General features: G+C 40.7%; 1 protein-coding gene across 1 annotated transcript; it reads left to right on the forward strand.

Annotated features, from left to right (window-relative positions):
* The first annotated feature begins 116 nt into the window (after positions 1–116).
* Positions 117–15,737, forward strand: parpbp (PARP1 binding protein). Its single transcript, XM_008280878.1, has 10 exons — positions 117–266; positions 1,374–1,610; positions 1,705–1,809; positions 2,876–3,046; positions 3,163–3,317; positions 7,313–7,496; positions 7,651–7,832; positions 9,489–9,570; positions 14,701–14,887; positions 15,415–15,737. Exons 1-10 carry the CDS (start codon positions 117–119, stop codon positions 15,735–15,737), a joined length of 1,776 nt encoding a protein of 591 aa, XP_008279100.1.
* Positions 15,738–16,991: the final 1,254 nt, after the last annotated feature.

Consider the following 16,991-nt stretch of genomic DNA (forward strand, 5'->3'; position numbering starts at 1 on the left):
ATTTAACTTATGTCTTTCTGTCTTTCTTCTGTCTTCCTTTGTTTTAAGTTAGATTCATGTTTAGCCGAGTAGCACTTTTAAGTAAGTATTTTCTGTTGCTTCTGTTTCAGAAAATAATGGAGGCCTTAAGAGACCGTCTCAAGCTGATGGTGAAAACCTTCAGGAGAGAGTGCCACAGGGTTTTACAATCCGAGAGAACCACCATTCACGGGGCTGATGGCATGCTGATGGTGCTGCAGCTCGCCATAGCAGAAGTGAATAAAAAGGTAACCATCTATTCTCTTTCATTTAAGCAGCCTCGCTTCAGTTCAATGTAAAAATACTTGTGTTTTGTTCCTCAAGAAGCATAAAGTTTGCAAAATAACATTTTTCTAGCAGTCTAGATGTACATATATGGCAGGGGTGTCGAACTCCGGTCCTCGAGGGCCGCAATCCTGCAAGTTTTAGATGCTTCCCTCTTCCAACACACCTGATTCAAATGATCAGGATCGTTATAAGGCTTCTGCAGAGCTTGATGATGAGCTGATCGATTGAATCAGGAAGAGGGAAACATCTAAAACTTGCAGGATTGCGGCCCTCGAGGACCGGAGTTCAACACCCCTGATATATGGTAATGTAACAAAAGAGCTGAGATACACAAGCATCAATGGCAGTGCAAATCCATAGCCAACTCTAAAAGATCATACTATGCCAAAACATTAATTTATTCAAGTATACATAAAGGTACCCAACGTTTTGTTGTGCTGTGGCTATTCATAAGCTGCACTTTTAGGAACTCGTGTAGTGTGAAGCTGTGTGGATGATCTCTGTTAAGCTGACAGTTTTCACGTTTCAACCTAAAAAAAAAAAAAATCAATTTAATCAGTGCTTTTAATGTTTACTACCATTTAGCGTTCACTGCAAAATGTTGACATCATAGAGATTAATCAGTCGCAGTCAACATCCTTTAACCTCTAAAATGTAAGGGGACTTTGATTCTCCTTACTGGAAGAAAGAAAATTACATGCACCTTGCAACTATTTTTTTCCACAAAGAGATGAAAACTGGCAAATGAATTAAGTTCAAGAGTAAAGAAACGCTGAAAATATTCCCTGATCTGCAGCAGCAGTGCTCTTGCTCTAAGTTATCCGGAGGCCTAAAAGCGAGCCTGTCTGAGCCCAGTTCACATCATCATCACAGCATAGTTCAATTGAACCATCAGGCCGACTGTCATCACATCTATAACGGATGACATTACCACAGATTTCCGGCTGAGACCGCTCATGGCTTATTTTTGGACTGCGGCAGAAGGTCTTTCTGCTTTTGAACTGATTGGTTCCAGGCCGTTAGTAATTACGGCTGCTGCTTTGCTGTTTTCTCTCTTCCTGTGACAGCACGGCGGAGAGTTCAAAGTGGCTCTGAGCGATGTCCTGATGGCCTGGAAACACTTATTGTTAGACAAACTACACCTGCCACCCCCCAGCTTTGCACGCTTGGAGAACTATGATCTCATCCTGGAGGCTTACGAATCCTTCCTGAAACGCTCCAACACCGTGGACCTGGTTGATATCTTCTCCATGTACAAACAACTGAGACTAGTGGATTCGGACCCAGAGGAGCCTGTGAGCCCGGTGAGCAGGAGCTGGTTGAAATCTGACTGGCTGCAGAGTTAGAAAAAAGGCCGATCAATTTATCTTTCTGATAATTTTTTATTCTTTTGCCAAGACCCAGCTGTTTGAGTTCCTATCAGGCAACATGGAGATCCCAGAGCTGCCAGACTCCTCAATCCCGTCAACACCGTCTAGTAGAGTCAGGCCCTGCAGCTCACAGGTAGGCCCAGCCCTGCTTTTCAGCATTAAAAAAAGGTGCAACTTATTTTATAAACTCCCATTAGAAATCCCTTATTTCCACTTTGCCCTCTGCCCTTATATAAAGTTGTTTTAGTAATATGAAATGCTTTTCTCCTGCAGGCAATAATCCATGCTTTTACTTTTCCAGTCTTTGGCGTACTTAATTTCTGTCTGGAATCCATCCTGCTCCTATTGACAGGAACTCTATATCATATCACTCAGATTTAAGAGGGCAATGTGAATTCAATTACCAAGCAGATGTTTAAAACGCGACACTACGTGGGGCTGGACAAGAGCTTCTGTAACACAGTCTCTTTCCTTTTCTTTTCTGTCGTTTGCAAATTTATGAGTTTTTAGTAAAGGCTTGCTGCTGCATTACCAGGTTTGGTGATGTAATTCTTTGTGGAGTTTAATAGAGGCTGCTAGCTGCTGATTTTAGTGGTTTTACCGTCCACTCTTACACATTTAGGGAAAGACTCATATTAGGTGTTTGGTAGATTGTTGGATGAGAAACTCAACACCACACTCATATCACTGCGTTAAATATGAGGTTATAGAATAGAACTTTATTGATCCCTTATAGGAGCAGCTGGTTACTTTAACGTAATATAAATCCAAAAGCAAATAAATACTTTTTGTTGTAATGCATGCAAATATCTAAATACATAAAGATTTTGCTATTTTCTTACTCTGAGCAATACATTTCTGCTGTCTCCACTTGTTGGCTCACCGCAACCACAAACAAAAAAAAAATAAAACACATAATACAACAAAGAAGGAATAGATATATTGTTTTTATTTACAGATCAGATATAATGTGGTTTTTAGTGAGCTGTGGAGGTGCTGGCAGGTGCCAGGCAACCTGTTTTCCTGTATTTCTAGTATCTGTGCTAAGCTAAAGAAGCTTACTGAACGCTATGGCCTTATAACATATACTATACTGGCATCAAATTAATATGAGTATTGTATTAATCCCCTCATAAATGTACTAAAAAAAGAGCCAATATGATAATTTTAACAATGTGTTTATTGCTTGTTGTAAATAGGTGAAAACGGCAGTACGAAGGATTTTCTGCTCCTATCTGAATTTGCTCATAAACTCCAAGAACGACATGGCCCTGGCGCTAACCCTGGACGTCCCCAGTCGCGCTCTCGGACGACAGGCATTCACTGACCTCAAGCATGCTGCACATGACAACAACACCTCTCTCTTCTTGGTGAGAATCATTCACACTAATCATGTGTTCAGCACTGATGTCTATGATGCCACGCAGCCAAAACTACGACTTAAAAATGAGTGTAATCCTCTCTGGTGGTTTTTTTTGTTTCGCAGGCTGTGACATCTTTCGTCAGGGCCATTCAGCTCGGAGGGAAGGGCTACGCTCCAGCTGAGTCTGACCCACTCAGGAAACATGTCAAAGGCCTGTCTGACTTTGTCCAGTTTCTAGACAACCTGGAAGAAATACTGGGGGAGATCCCTGACCCAAGGTACACAATGCAGCTTGATCCAGGTGTCCACTCGCTCCCTGTTTTACTCTGAGGTTTGAGGTGAATTAAGTGACAATGTAGGGAGGATGAGATGCGTCCTATTTATAACTAAGCTGTAAATTCTTGATGTATTCCAGGTGAGTTTTTAATTTGAGTCAAAGTTTATTAGAATTTGTTAAAATACAGCATAGTCGGACCATTTTCTTGTGCTGACACAACGCTGTGTAGAATGATCTGACCTCATCTGCACCTCATCATGATGCTCAGCTCTGGCACGTACGTATTTTTGAGAACCAATTAAAATCATCTTGGGTGAGGCTAAAACAGGATGCACTGACGGCATTCAATCAGTAATCATTCAAACAGTAATGTGAAAATTCTTTTGATGGAACATTTACATGGAGGGGGCAACCATTGCCGTTAGAATAGTTGGGCTGCTTGATCCATACATGATCCAAATCCTCTGCAAAACTTAAACATTTGAGTGTGTGACTTGTTGCCTGGAGGTTGGTGTTGTTGTTTTCCACAATGAGAGGGATTTTGAAAATGGTGACACATAGATGGCAGATGGGGAGGAGAAAACCAGCTGAAATGCAGCCAATGGCAGACTAATACCCACAATCTACATCCAATCAAGCAAGCAAACATGAAGCAGATTCGCAATTCAGATTTTCAACAACTGGACTAAACGGAGTTGTTTAAATTCGGGGTCGATCAATGTGCTTTTTTTTTTTTGTTTTTCTTCTCAAAAACAATATTGATTACTAGTCGTCAAGGAGATTGATGATGAATATTTGTAACTGATTTACATTTGCAGTATAGCGTACAAAATCTTGGTGTCAAAGTCCCTAACAACACAAACTCCAACAAACATGGTTAAAATGCTTTTTTTTAAAAATGTTTTACACGTGTTATGGGAACTTTTCAACATTCACCCTTCAGAATATATTGGCTATTAGTCAGGATGCATAACTAATCATACAATCTACTAAACTCATAACCCCGTTGACCTTTATTTTAAGTCAATGCAATAAACATGGCTCTGTTTGACAATATAGTGAATAGTTTAATATTTTCTACATTTGTAGCATGATGCTTTAGTTGGACATTTTAGGTTGTGGCCTGATTCACTTTCTTGCTATAAGATAACATGGAAATCTGTGAAGTATAAAGCCGCAGCTAGCAGCGGGTTGCCTTAGCTCTGCATAAAAACTAAAAACCGAGGGAAACTACTTGCTTTGCTTTGTCTAGACTTTAAATAATTTCCCTGCCAGTGCCTCTAAATTGACTAATAAACACAGTACTTCAGTTGAGATAAGCTGGTTAGCTCCCCTGATTGTAAAAAGCTATGCTAAGGCTAACACCTACTGGGTTTCTCTTCATACTCACAGTGCAGACATGAAGGGCAAAAAAATACATGTACAATGTATAATTTGTTAATTAATAAGCCTTACATGTTCTGGTGGGAAGCTCTAATTACTTTTGGACAGAGCTAGAATTGCCACTTACCCCTACTTCCAGTTTTCATGCTAAGCTAAGCTATACGCTGTCTGCTACTAGTGCCATATCTACGCTATGGAACACAGAGTTAATAAAAAAAACTTTAAAATTGAGACACAACGTGTCCATTCATAAGATTTAAAATGTTGTTTGGCAGATTTTTTAAAGCTTTTGACAGAGCCAAGCAAAAGGTTTCCGTGCTTCCAGGCATTTTTGCTAAGCTAAGCTAACCATAGCACTTGGTTGATTTACAGACATGAGATTTGAGTTTAGTCTTCTCATGTAACTCTGGGCAGAAAAGTGACCGTAAATTTCACAGAATGTCAAACTAAGCCTTAGGTATTCTTGTATTACAGTAGTAAAACATACTGTAGCTACAAGATTGTATCTTTTTGTTATTTTGCAGTTATTCATGCCCATGCTTTCTAAGAATTCATCAGCATGACACCAACTGGAACTACTGGCTGTTTAATGAGCCCATCGAATGGTTGTGATTGCTGGTGGAGTAGTGGACTGAGAAATGCTATGGAGGCTGATGGATTAATGTGTTTTTAATAGATTTTGACACAGAGGAATAAGATGAATCAGACTTTGACATTTCAGGCAATATTTTTTATTGACAGAAAAAATACTGACTTCACCTTTAAGTTTAGAATAACTATATCCTCGAGGCTTCCTTAATTAAGAAATTAATCTTTGTGGTCACAGCAGCTTTTTTCCACATTTGCTACATTATTTAATCAGGGATAAACCACATATATATAGTGGATAATCCTACTGGCTAACGCTGGCACAAACAATTTGCTGACATTTTCCATGTCAGATAATGCATCATTAAAAGTGTTGCCTTTAATTCCTTTCGGTTTTGTAACCTATGTAGAGTATATGTGCTCCATTTCCAGAGAAATCCTCCTGAGCTGATGAGGAGAATACAGAGATTCCAAGAAAAGCTGAGCATCTGGCAGGGGCTGAAGTCGAATACAGTGAAACTCGTGATTTATGATTGAGTGGAATTTTCTTTGAATTGCTTCACTTCTTCCTGCAATCCCAGTTCAGGTTAAATTCTGCTTCCTCTCCGGTGCAGCCAGTTCAATTCTTGTGAATTCAGTTCAATTCTGAAAGCTGAACTGAGTGCAGCTCTGTGTGGAAAGAGGGGGAGGGAGGCTGGTGGGAATATTTACAGTCGGTTGTATCAGCCTGACGGACACCTGTGCTCCGAAATCACACCTGTGATCATAAAATCCACCTGTCCAACTGCAGCTTGTTATTATTTCCTTCAAATCCCTGTAATGACTCCCATCTAAGCTCCTCATGATAACATTTGGATTGCTAAAGCATGTTCATCTTTGCTACATCAAAGCAATAACTTGTTCCCTTGTTTTGCTCGCTCACTTTGATGAACTATCATCAAGCCGTGTAGATCACTCTCCATACCATTACAGGTTATTTTGGATGTCAAAGCGTTTGGCACCACAACAGAAGTGGTTATCAGAAATGATTTAGCCGTTCAATCATGTGAGCTTTGAGGCAAAGCTGTTGAAGGCGCCCTTTGTAGCGGTCCCAGTAGCGACGTTTCTTCACTCAGTCGAGCCATAACAACACATTGTGATGTTTGTGCAGTAGTGCATTCAACTCTCGCTACTCTTCTGAGGGTTCTCAGTTCATGCGGGCTGATGAGAGAGCTCCTGTCTGATGAGACACTTGTGAACTGGGCCAGCATATGTCTTTCAACAGGCAGTGCCTTTACACTCTCAGTGGAGTACTGTATTTCCTCATACAAACACCTTCTGTGGCGAGTTCAGGGCCCCTTGTTCGGCGAACATCTGTTTTCCCAAATGATTCTGTTACTCGCTCACATCAGAGCAGGGTCAGGGTTGGACCGCCGCCTCTCCACCTTACTGCGATCTTTTTCTAACATGCTTTAGTGCACTTGACTCCTAGAAACCTACATAAGTGATATGTTGCTATGATTTTTGGACTCACGGTGGAGACAAACATGGATGAAAATCCCCCCGAACTATAAAGAGGAAAATCCTGGAGTTTCTCAGCTGACGGTCCATCGTGAGTGCAGTGACAGTGCCCAGGGTGACTTTAACAGGGATTTGGAACATATTTTCTGCTTCATAACTGTTAACATTGGCAAAGCTTTGTTACAGTGAAATAAAGCTCAACTGGATGTTAGCTCTGAAACAATTACTCTGAGCCCTTAAAGTCAGTGTCCAATTAATTGAAAGTGAAGCTGCAGTATATCTTTTGAAGACATTCAGACTAAGGCCCTGGCTTTTCTGGGTTTTCAATTTTAGGAGAGAGTTATTCGTGTTGGCAAATATTGGCTGAACTCTTGAACGCTATTAATTCCATCCAGATGAAAACCTGCTTGTGTGTGTGTTCTGCAAAAGAGACTACTCAGTACTCATGCTTTTTTTTTCTGTAGCTAAAGCACAACACAGCTCTCCCAGCATCTGTCACTGACTTTCATTGTATTTATTCATTAGTGTGTGTGGAGCCAGGCTGGTGGCCGCCATCAGGGCAGTGCTGGTGAAGGGACGCAGCAGTGGAGAGGCAGTGTACGCTGCAGCTGAAGAGACGACAAAGGAGCTGAAGGAAAGGATCTGCCAGCTACACCAGATCCAGAAACAGACTGCTAATGGAAGTGGGACTGGGATAAGTCCTGCCAGGGTAATGTATAACCTCTGCTCTCCAGCCAGTTGGCTGCAGCCGGGGCTTTTCTGTCTCTCCTGAAGTCCATACATTCATTCAAAACACACTTCATCTTGTTTCAATATCCGCTCTGACAGAGCTCTGATGTAGTTGTGTTGATGTTCATCTCCAGCCAAAAGCTTATGCAGTCAATCATGCCACTGCATATGGAGGTCGGGACACTGTCAAGGTGCTGATGGCGCTGCTGGATGAAGAAGCCGTGACTCCTCCGTGTCCAAACAAGGCAGACCTGCTGTCTGAGGACCAGCCTGTCCTCAGTGGAGCCGAGGGAACGTCCATCCTCATGATGTTCAGGTTGGTTACAGTTGATCCTGCACATTTTATTTAGTGCTATTTGTTGTTTTATGTGCCAGGTTTAAGTGGTATGGCCAACACTTCCATTGAGCACAAACTGGCACCGTGCCAGTTGGGTCTTGAGCTACATCTAACCTTCACCACTGTAGTTTAGCACGTTAGCATGCTCACATTTCCTAAATAGAAATAACACAAAGTACAGCTGATGCTGGTGTGAATTTTTGCAGGTATTTGGATACAAACCAAAGTACTGGGAACATCACCAAAGTTATTATAATTCATTGCAACAGGAATATGACTGTCTGTATATAATCTGAAATATTTTAAATACTATCAGATGGATTAGTCTGGACCAAAGCAGTGAACAAACTGACAGGTTGATTAGCTCGTCCCAGCCTCTCAGGGGAGCTCTGCTACTTTCCTCTATTCAAGATCATTGGATTTCTTGGATTGATGGTTATATAAAACAAAAAATATTAAGACTTCACTCTGGGATGTGGGAAAGTGGCCACTTTTCAGTACTTAATGGTTTTTTATAAACTAAACATGAGGAATGGTCTACAATTAAAGAAGTGCTAATTTAAAGCTTTACGTGGCCCATTTAAGGAAAGGTACGTACAGTTTGTTGAGTCCATAGACTGTACATAAAGATGCGTTATCCCTCAGAAACATCAAGCTCAGTGTGGTGGCACCACAGTTCCATCTTGGCAGTGCCAGGTGCCTCTTGATTCAAAAAGAGGTGGAGCATGGACTGTGATATGATGGCACCCACCTGACACTCAGAGTGCCCTTCATTATGTAGAACTTTAAGTCTTGAATACAATTTATGGGTTATATGAATATTCACCCCCAGTACTGTTTCCATGAATAAGGAAATTAGCTGTAGAAACCAAAACAGTTTGTTGTACCAGGCCAAACATGTTTATTTCGGCTGTAAAGTTGGACTTTTTAACATGCGGTTTATAGGTTTAACTCCCTTTTGGAACCAGGCTTAAGTCGTCATTCGAGGAGCTATTTTTGGCACTTTTGTTCTGGCTTCATTTTTTTTTTTAGATAGACAGTTAGACAGTAAACAACCATGTGGTGTCTGGTTCTTGCACATAAGAATAAACACATGCAGCACACTTACAATATTGTTTTTACCATTTCTGGTCACGATGAGCAGGAGGCATTTTTCTTCCTGAGCAAAAAGAGCAAAAAGTTGTATTCAACTATGAAAAAGTCATCACACAGAGTTTGAATTAGATTAGACCGTTCTCACAACCACAGAGTTCAGTCAGAGTGGGAAAACCCCTGAAGCAGCAATTAGACCAACATGGGACTCTACAACTCTCCACTGAAACCATATGGAGGAAAATCCTCCCACATCGCACTGGAACAATTTCTCTGGTCAAACATCTGAAATAAAATATTAAAAAATAATAGCCACTGGCCGTGTTTCGGGGGGGTGTTACAGTATGTTGGAGGTGGATGACACTGGATGGCTGATGCTAGTGAAAACATCTTTTACATGTTGGAAACTTGACTGTGTAGCGCTGCAGTGAAGGGAGAGCAGCGCTTTGAGCAGCTTTCTTGGTTAGTGTAACCGTGTAACCTTCTAGCTTTTCTAATTTATAAACCTCTTGTCTTTGCCTCTCATTGCGGCGCTCTCCCCAGATCCCCTGAAGTGTCTACTGGATGTTCTCCAGAACCCCTAAGGAACCGAGTCCAGAGCCGACTAGACCTTCTCAAACCCAAGGTAACACGGGCCCCTTCATCCAAGAGCCCCAAATCCAAACCATCAGTTACTTCAAATTGAATCAGATGTGCAAACATTGAAAATAATGTCTTTACATCCTGTAATTTCTCCCTGGTATTATATTATTTATTTGCTTAGCTGAAGCTCACATCTTAACTGACTTCCACCGTTCCCGTTTGCACAGCTGTGTTTTAGCTCTTAGTGTTGGTTTGAGTGTGCTGTTTAAGTCAGTGGCATAAAATGAATTATTTGTGGGGGATTCAAACCATTAACCAATCCTCATGATAAGTTATCCTATTGTCAGGGCCTATTTGCTTACAGTGCACACTGTAACATGCTTTATATTTGATATCAATATCTCTGTCTTCCTTCCTTCCTTCCTGGCTGCAAGCTCAGCTGTTCTCTTGTTTCACTGGGATGTTTTCAGAGGTCAGTTTGAAACATCTGACAGGATCTTTTTTTCTTTTTTTTTTGTTGCCTGTTCATTTTGAGCATGCAGGCTTTAGTGTTTTGTACAGTTTTGTTCCAGTTTTTGTGAGCAAAGAGGTGGAGCTGATTGGATTCTTGAGCTCATACTTGCAGTTCTCACAGAATACACTCAGCAGGCCAGCGTAGCTTACTGCAGTACTGTACTGAAGTACAAGTACACTGAACTGGTAGTGTTTCCACTTACTGTTACATTACTCTCTATTACACTACATAGCAGCCCAACTGATACTAGATTTTTGGGGTCAATATCAATATTTTTAAGTCACACAAATCCCATAGTTTTGCCAACAATATATATAATTTTATTTTTTAAATAGACATACAAGAATTTTACTTTTTTTAGAAGAAGAATTCTGACCAAGTTATGTTTTAAAATTTTAGTTTGTTAAAAAAAAAAAAAACATAATTAAAATCTATCATTTTACATATTTTTTGTATCATGTCATCTGTAGAACATCAGACAACAGTAGCTGTGTTTCCATCGTGTATTTTAAAGTATTACACTACAAAAAGTTAATGGAAGCTTCCCCAGATTTGCAAATGTTTTTACAATCGCTTTTCTGAAAAAACTCCTTTTTGAATTGATTCTGTTTGAGCAAACATTTAACTCACATGACTGATTAGATGTTTGTGTTGGTGTCCTGAGAGAATAAATCATGGCCAGTATCAGCTGATGTGAAAAGATTATTACAACTTACATTTTGTGAATACTTTACATGTTTCTGTCGTAGATGGCCAAAATTTTGTTTTCTCCTTCTTAGTTTTTTTACTGGCTGACAACCAACTGGTTTGGTTTCAGGTTCCTCTACTATGTTTATGACAGCCATGTGTTGTAGCCTATAGCGTCACCTGGTGATGTCGCTACGCAGCCTAGTTTGTTCAACAGTTGGTGGACTATAATTTGCATTTGCATTTTCTTTTTTTTTTTTTTTTTTGAGACAGTTCAAAAGTTGTCTCCAAGTTCGCTGCACAATTAAATGAATAAAGTGTAAGTTTAAAGTCCCCATCACAGTATTTTAGAGCACAAGATGATGTCCTCACGTGTCTCGTTTTGGATGAGAGTTAGGATTAGAGTTGGTTGGAGTTAGCAACAATCCAAAACCCCCAAATTAAAATTAATCACGTTTGAGAACTCGACTTCAAAACGGTTGCAGGCTAATTTTAGAAACCGCGTCACCATTACATCACACTACCGCTGACAAGTCTTTTCAGTCATAAAATGTTCCGCTCAGTATGCATCATCGTCACATTCATTTTAAAGGGGAACTCCACCAATTTTACACATGAAAGCCCGATCACACGTGTTGGGGATTGTGCTGCATATGTGGAAAACATGTGCATAAAGCCTTTTGTGGCTCCAGAGAGAGCTGTGTGAAATCTTATAAATGTCCTTCGACAATAACTTTGAAAATGAGCGAAGAAAGATGCGAGCTTTGAAGACCTCTGTGGCTGCTCCTCATCCCTGCTCGAGAATACATCAGCCGCTGCTAGCATAACACGCTGGATTCTCTGACCAAGCTGTCAGGGGTCGAGTTGCATTGTGGGTTTTGACGAAGGAGAAGACTGCATGGAATAAAGAAAATCTAATAGTGATGATCCGTTTTTTTCTTTTTTAGGCTGTCCGTCATGAGTTTAGCGGTTTTCGACAGTAGAAGTGTGATGATGAATCCATGGAGCACATTTAACTGTGTTTGTATTAAATAAATTAGCATCAGTGACAACATTATGAGCTTTATTAAACCTACAAATAATCATAACATTGGCCTCAAAAAGCCAGGATTATAATGTTGTGCTGCTTTGTGATAAATTATTACTTATTATCAAATTGTAGAATTTATAGAAATATCTTAAAAGTTAAATTAAAAGTTATTTCACTAAAAGACATTTTGAATGCAGGACTTAGTGTTTTTACAAAGTACTATTGCTGCTGAGTCACCCCAAAAGACCAGCTTTAGATTTTAAACTTAGCCTGATCTTTTAACACGCAGCTCATCAGCTGTGTGAACCCCTTTTGAACATGTATGCTAAACACATTTTGTGAAATGGTTCCTTTATTTGATTGCGCTAGCAGATGTCATCTTAGCTCCCCACAATCTGGCTGCCTTCCTGTTTGAGTGCGCCATAATGGTCCCTGGGCGGCTCACCGCTTCCTGAACTCGGTGAGCGGAAGCTTTCTGCATCAATTTCACTTTGAAGATGCCATATCAGTCGCGTAACTCGACTAGCGAGGGAAACTTGAAAGGTTATTGTTTCCTGTTGTCTGCTAAATGACTTGATCCCAGACTTCTCCAGCGGTTTCATCATGCACTGACGTCAACTGGCACACACGGAGATGGACAGATTTAGTTTCTGCTTTTGGGACGTTTCCAAATCTTTTTCTCAGTGCCACAGATGAGCCAAACATAGAAAAAAACTTGAGTGAAACTCTGCTGTTGCTCCTCTGTGACATGAATAATGATGTTTAAGAAACGGTGCATTAGATTGCATGGTAATACGACTGTATGTGCTTTTTATGTCAGAGTGATTGCTGGTGATAGTAGTAATGGTGGCACCTGTTCTCACTTCTATTACCTGCATGAGCTCATGTCAGAGCACAAAGCTGCAGAAATGGCTTGCACCTGCTTTTGGAAGTACAATCAGGAATGTCTTGGTCAGGTGTCCCCGGCGTCGGGTCAGGCGGTGTGCGGAGGTTATTTCAGGACGGCCGTCTTCGGAGAAATGAGTCCGTCTGACCACACGGTGCCACGTTGGGCTCCCACCTGTTGTAATTGGATTAGATGTTCTCCGTCAGTCATAGTTTGGCCGTGTTCACTCTTCCATCCCCTCCCATTGTTTCAGGGCCGCTTCAGATACGTTTTATTAGCATGCAACCAGGGCAGCGTGCATTTTTAGCTCCATTATTGAAGTGTGCCCCGGTCTCGGGGTTACTGTTGTTTTAGGTGCTCTTTTAAGAAGTTATTTTGAAAAGCACAAAGGCTTTGATCCCTTTGTGCTTTACGGACCCACCCAGCTTTGCTCACTGTATTTTTTTCCCTTCGATTTCTCCTCCCTACTGTGGCCCACTGGCCTGAAGGGTGAAATCCTTGGATTGTGTTAATCCCAAGCAGGCGTAGATCAAACAGTGGATGAAAAGCTGTGGATCTGTGTGCCCAAGGGCAGGGATTCACTCTTCAATATCATTCACTTGGTTATAACTAGCTTGGCTGGTCGAAAAGGCTTTTTAATGAGGCGCTGCACTGCTGTCTATGATATTTAACTGTGATAAGACTGAAGAAAATGGTTCCTCCTGTTTGAAGTGGCAGAAAGTTGAGCTCATGTATAAATTGTCAGCTTGTGTTATTTTCATGAAGGTGCTGTGTGATTGGTGTGAAGAGTTGTGCAGACATGTATAGGTCGGCTAATTACAGAAGAAAAGATTGACAAGTAATTCTGCTTTGCTTGATATTTTGTGCCTTGTCCTTGAGAGCTCAAGGAGTGAAGTTATTTTTTGTGTGAAAGTGTTTCTTAAAGCCAGGAATCTTGGCCATCGACCCTTAGATACCGATCAGCAACCATGTCATCATTTTTTATTTTTTATTTGACTTGAATTTCTCCACAGCAGGCAGATGAACGACCACGAGTGATTCATGGTCATTGAAGCTCATGACTTTGGCCATTCCCTGACTTTTTTATTGTCATTGTGAGTTTGATACCTGCTGGTTGTGAAATGTCTGGACTTCTATTGGTTGGATTTCCAAGAATTTCGGCAACAGTATTTATGTTCCTTTCAGGATGAACTATAATCACTTTGTTATAATTAGTTATGTTTTGAGCTATTGTGTATTCTGAATGTGTATTTCTCCACTGAACCTGTGATTCTGTTTTGTATTTTTCTACTGAGCACAATATGCGTCCTTCAAGATAATATGAGAGCTGGTTCACACACCAGGAGACAACTTTATTCTATCAGATAGGATTGTTACCCAACCGACAACATCCACACATGTTGCTCAGCATATTTCAAGGATGTGGACATTAATTTAGTTTAATTTAATTTTTGTTTCTTTGTCACTGCAGGGCATTAAGACTCCATGCTACCTTACTGAACTTTGTCCATGTTGCACTTTCCTTAGTACACAGACCAAACTTTATCACACAATAAAAAAAACTTGGATTTCTGTTGCAGTTGCTCTACTGGCCTAAGGAAACATTTTTTTCTTTTTTGGAGTTTTCAACATGTTTTTTTTTTTTTTTTTAGCATTTTGTACTGTTTGCCAAAATAGATTGAACTTAAATGAAATGGGCATTTTGTTTTTTTGGAAGAAAATTAATTGTTTAGATGAATCGACTAATTTATAAAATAATCAGTATAGTAACTGATAGAAAAACAGTTCTAGTGGCAGCCTCACTGAGCTGCTCACATGGCCGAGGAAGTATGCGGCTCCCATCACTCTTGTTGAGCAGTTAAAAATGAGCAGGAGTGGAAAAGCACTTACTGAATTTTTAGTGTGAGGGTTTTCTGTTTCAAAACACCTAGCGAAGAGCCAGAGAGCAAGATTTAAAAGCCAGACGACCGAGGTCACCTGCCCTGAGTCACTGACACTGATCATCAACTATGTCACCATATCAGCTGGACTGAAGACGCCTCTCTGTTTATTCCAGGCCAGAGACAGAGTCATCCGATCCCAGTTTGCCTGCACGTACAAGGATGAAGAATTGCCTCTCAACCGTGTGCTGGACTTCCCCAGCAGCAGCCAGGTCCCTACCTGTGTGCACCCAGCACCCAAACGCAAAACCACCACAGCTGAGGATGACGAGTGCAGCTCTGACGTGGAGGACGCAACCACAGGTACAGATTCAAACTGCATTTTTTTGTGAATACTACAGGTGCTTTTTGTACTGTACTGCACACAGAGAAAAGCTCAAAATGTCAACACGAGTCGTGCTGCGATCTTTCTGCTGGAAGAGACTTCTGTTTCCTCTGACGCCACACAGCTGGACTGAGGCCCAGGCACACCTTCTCAGCTCCAGCCTTGAACCCTTCCCAGTCCCAGCCCTGGGACTGGTACTTACCATCAGCCATTAAATGAATCCCCATTCTATAAAACCTGCTCAGCCCCACATCTGTAGTAAAAACCAAAAAGCGCTCACACACTCACACAGACCTTTTGCCCATTTCCCCTTCTGTGTTTTGTTCCGTGGGAATTCAGGCTCAGTTCCATCAGGTTTACATGACAAATGTTGAATTCCAGCTTCATACAATAAACATAAAGCCTGCTTCGACCAGCAGCTAACGTCAGCAATTTCGTCACGACATTTTCCTTTTTTTCCTACTGACTTGTCACACTTGCTTTTGCTTTGTTTCAATCTTTGCAGCCCAGCCTACCTCTGAATGTCCGAATAAGGAGCAGAGTGAGGTACAGCGGGGGGCAGCTCTCCACCAAAGAAGCGGAAATGCCCAAAACAGAGGTGTGGGCCCCGGTAATAGAAAGAAAACTGGCATTCAGATGCAGAGCAAGGGGAACAAGAGGAAGCAGCTGGACGCTGACCAACATGGTGGATCAGAGAATGAGCCTCCACAGAAGAAACAGCCGACTCGTGCGTCAGTCAAACTGCCTGGCAAAAACATCAGCAAGGCCCCGAGTAAGAAGAAGCTAATAGCTGGACAGGGAAAGCTAACCAGCTTTTTCAGAGTCTAATCAAAATATTCACTAAATAATGACACAAAATAGACTTTCTATCAAATGTGTTTCATCCGAAGCAGCCAAGAGTTGATCCCCCACCGACACAATCCTGTGTAGTTTGTGCATTTTATCTATGTGGGTTGCTACTAATCATTGTTTTTGGTCTCACTGAAATCTTAACTGTTTGTAAAGATTTTTAAATTTTTTTCTTTTTAATTTTGGGGGACAAAACCGTACTTGCCTTTCTGTCAAGTTGGATTAAAAGATCAGTACATTTCTTAATATGCAGCTCAAGCTATCAGCCAATTAGCAGAGATTAGTGTAAAGATATATATTTAGATGATACTTAATTTGTGTTGAATTAAACAGGATAATTAAAGTATTACTTTGTAAGTTTTCGACATTTTGGAAAATAAACCTATTTGCCTTTTTGTCAGGAGGTTATCTATCTGCTAATATGCAGTCAAAGCTAGCTGCTGATTAGCTTATGTTAGCTCAGAGATGTAGCAGCTAGCAGTACCTTCATATTTAGCTTACAGATAAGTTTTTGTACAAATTGACCAAACACAATAAAATGTGCTAAATAGTGAGCAACATGCATTTTGGAAAATATACTTACTTGCTTTTTTTAATCCAGAAGAAAAAAAACACTCTTTAGGTCTGTCTGTGAGCTAATATGCATGTACAGGTAACAGGAAGTTAGCTAAGTTAGCTCAGGTAAAGACAGGAAGCAGAGAGACCAAGCAAACAGCATCATTCAGCAAGCTAACTAGCTGCTAGCTTCATTTTTAGTTATCATTTTTTGAACAAACAAACAAGAAATAATGTGTTAATTAGAAAGCTTCAGACATTTAAGAAATAAATACACTTTTTTGCCTTTTTGTCAAGAATTTGTCTGTATGCCATTATGCAGCTACAGCTTGCAGGTCGTTAGCGTGAATTAGCATAGAGCCTGGAAGCAAGAAACAGCTAAACTTTGTCTTGCTAGCTAACTAACTGCTAGCAATAGCTTCATATTTAGCTTACAGATAAGTTTATGTACAAATTAAACAACTAGTATAATAATTAGTGAGCTTCAGATTTATTTTTTTTAATGCACAGTCAAACTGCTGTTTCCTTTTTGCTTTTTCCTGTGCAATAGTAAGCTAATCACCTTGTGGCTTCATGTATAGTGTGCAAAGATGGCATCAATTTACTATTTAACTCTAACGCATGAAGCTAAATAGGGCTGCAAGGTGGCGCGGCGGTTGAAGCAAGAAGGTCGCTGGT

The sequence above is a fragment of the Stegastes partitus genome, unplaced genomic scaffold, assembly GCF_000690725.1.
Source record: "Stegastes partitus isolate 25-593 unplaced genomic scaffold, Stegastes_partitus-1.0.2 Scaffold212, whole genome shotgun sequence".
NCBI classification, from domain to species: Eukaryota; Metazoa; Chordata; class Actinopteri; family Pomacentridae; genus Stegastes; species Stegastes partitus.

Excerpts from the sequence above, each read along its gene's own strand:
- parpbp (XM_008280878.1), top strand. The coding sequence starts at position 117 with ATGGAGGCCTTAAGAGACCGTCTCAAGCTGATGGTGAAAACCTTCAGG. Across the intron at positions 267-1,373 it reads TAGCAGAAGTGAATAAAAAG|CACGGCGGAGAGTTCAAAGT; the intron begins GTAACCATCTAT and ends TTCCTGTGACAG. Across the intron at positions 3,318-7,312 it reads GGGGAGATCCCTGACCCAAG|TGTGTGTGGAGCCAGGCTGG; the intron begins GTACACAATGCA and ends TTTATTCATTAG.